Source organism: Penaeus vannamei, chromosome 26 (assembly GCF_042767895.1).
Source record: "Penaeus vannamei isolate JL-2024 chromosome 26, ASM4276789v1, whole genome shotgun sequence".
NCBI lineage: Eukaryota > Metazoa > Arthropoda > Malacostraca > Decapoda > Penaeidae > Penaeus > Penaeus vannamei.
The window spans coordinates 11,626,218-11,627,426 of NC_091574.1; the positions used below are offsets into that span (position 1 = coordinate 11,626,218).

A 1,209-nucleotide genomic window follows, 5' to 3' on the forward strand; every position below is an offset into this window, starting at 1 on the left:
CATATTGCGACAGTATATTTATATATCGCTGGCTGAGATCATATTGTGAATAAGATTTTTTTCTTCTTTTTTTAATGTACTCTCCACTAATCCATTGGGCTCCTCGCATATATGTTGTACACGGGTAATAAAAAGAAATGAATATTTTCCTTTCTATCTTAACAGGTTTTTGAATCACAGTTAATCCTAAAATGGATTGGAGAATATTAAACTTCATAGAATAATTCAAAATAATTTATTCATAAAAAATATTACATTAGACTTTTCGTATCTACCATGTACATGGGATATAAAAAGAAGAAAAAGAAAAGGAAAAGTGAGAGCAGCGGCGGGAGCGTCCCGGGAGTTCCTGGCATGACTAGTGGCGGTACGTGAAGAAAGCAGTTCTCCAGTCATCTCGGGTCTTCTCCTGCGCTTTCAGGGACGGGGTTATAGGGATTGTCGGTGGTTCCGTCGTGGCCAGGGAGTCCTAGATCCAGTCTAAGATCTCATTCCTGTAAGAGCATTCTGGTGGCGTATTATGCGGGAAGATGGCAGGAGCAGGCAGAAGGCAGCTTGTAGATGTCGATGAAGAGACCCTTGTAGGGATCACATGGGTCGTAGGACAAGAGGCGGTGGTACACTGACTTCTGAGTACAGTGACTCTGGTAGCAAGGGGCAAGGGCGCGACAAGCAGCCTCTGGGAACAGACAGGTCTCCAAGCGGGCAGTCTGGGTGTAATAATGAACGTCGTTGACAATCACGCGCCACTTACCCTCCACGTTCTGGGCACGTTTGGGCATGGCATACACCACCTCTGAGGGACAAATATAGCCCTCAGGACCACCCCAGTGAGTGGCATCGTAAGGAGAGTCCCCAGTGGATGCCCCAGTGTAGTAAGAGTAGTCGAAAGCCTCTTCCTGCTCCTTGGTTACCATGTCTACCAGGTCATCAGCAGACTGGTCAGCAATATCAGCGTACTTCTTGGCGAAGAGATGATCGGCACTGATGGCCCCCTTGATCTCATACTCGGGATACTCAGCGTCTTCCAAGCAGTAGGACAGAGTAGAGTTGGTAGCACATGAAGGCGCTACAGTTGGATCGCAGTAATCGTGCTTGTAGGCAGGCTGATGACCGTAAGCAGGCGCATGATGACCATAAGCGGGCTGTCGATGATGACCATATGCTGGGGGATGGACGGAGCCCAGAACGACTCCGGCACAAGCCAGA

General features: G+C 47.9%; 1 protein-coding gene across 1 annotated transcript in view; it reads right to left on the reverse strand.

Annotated features, from left to right (window-relative positions):
• Positions 1 to 220: 220 nt before the first annotated feature.
• The window catches only part of LOC113822960 (neurotrophin 1), a 1,204-nt gene continuing 215 nt past the window's right edge, over positions 221 to 1,209 (reverse strand). The window contains exon 2 of the mRNA XM_027375513.2: positions 221 to 1,209. This exon is cut by the window's right edge and continues 8 nt beyond it. Within this exon, the coding sequence (XP_027231314.1) occupies positions 519 to 1,209 (691 nt within the window). The 3' untranslated portion in view covers positions 221 to 518.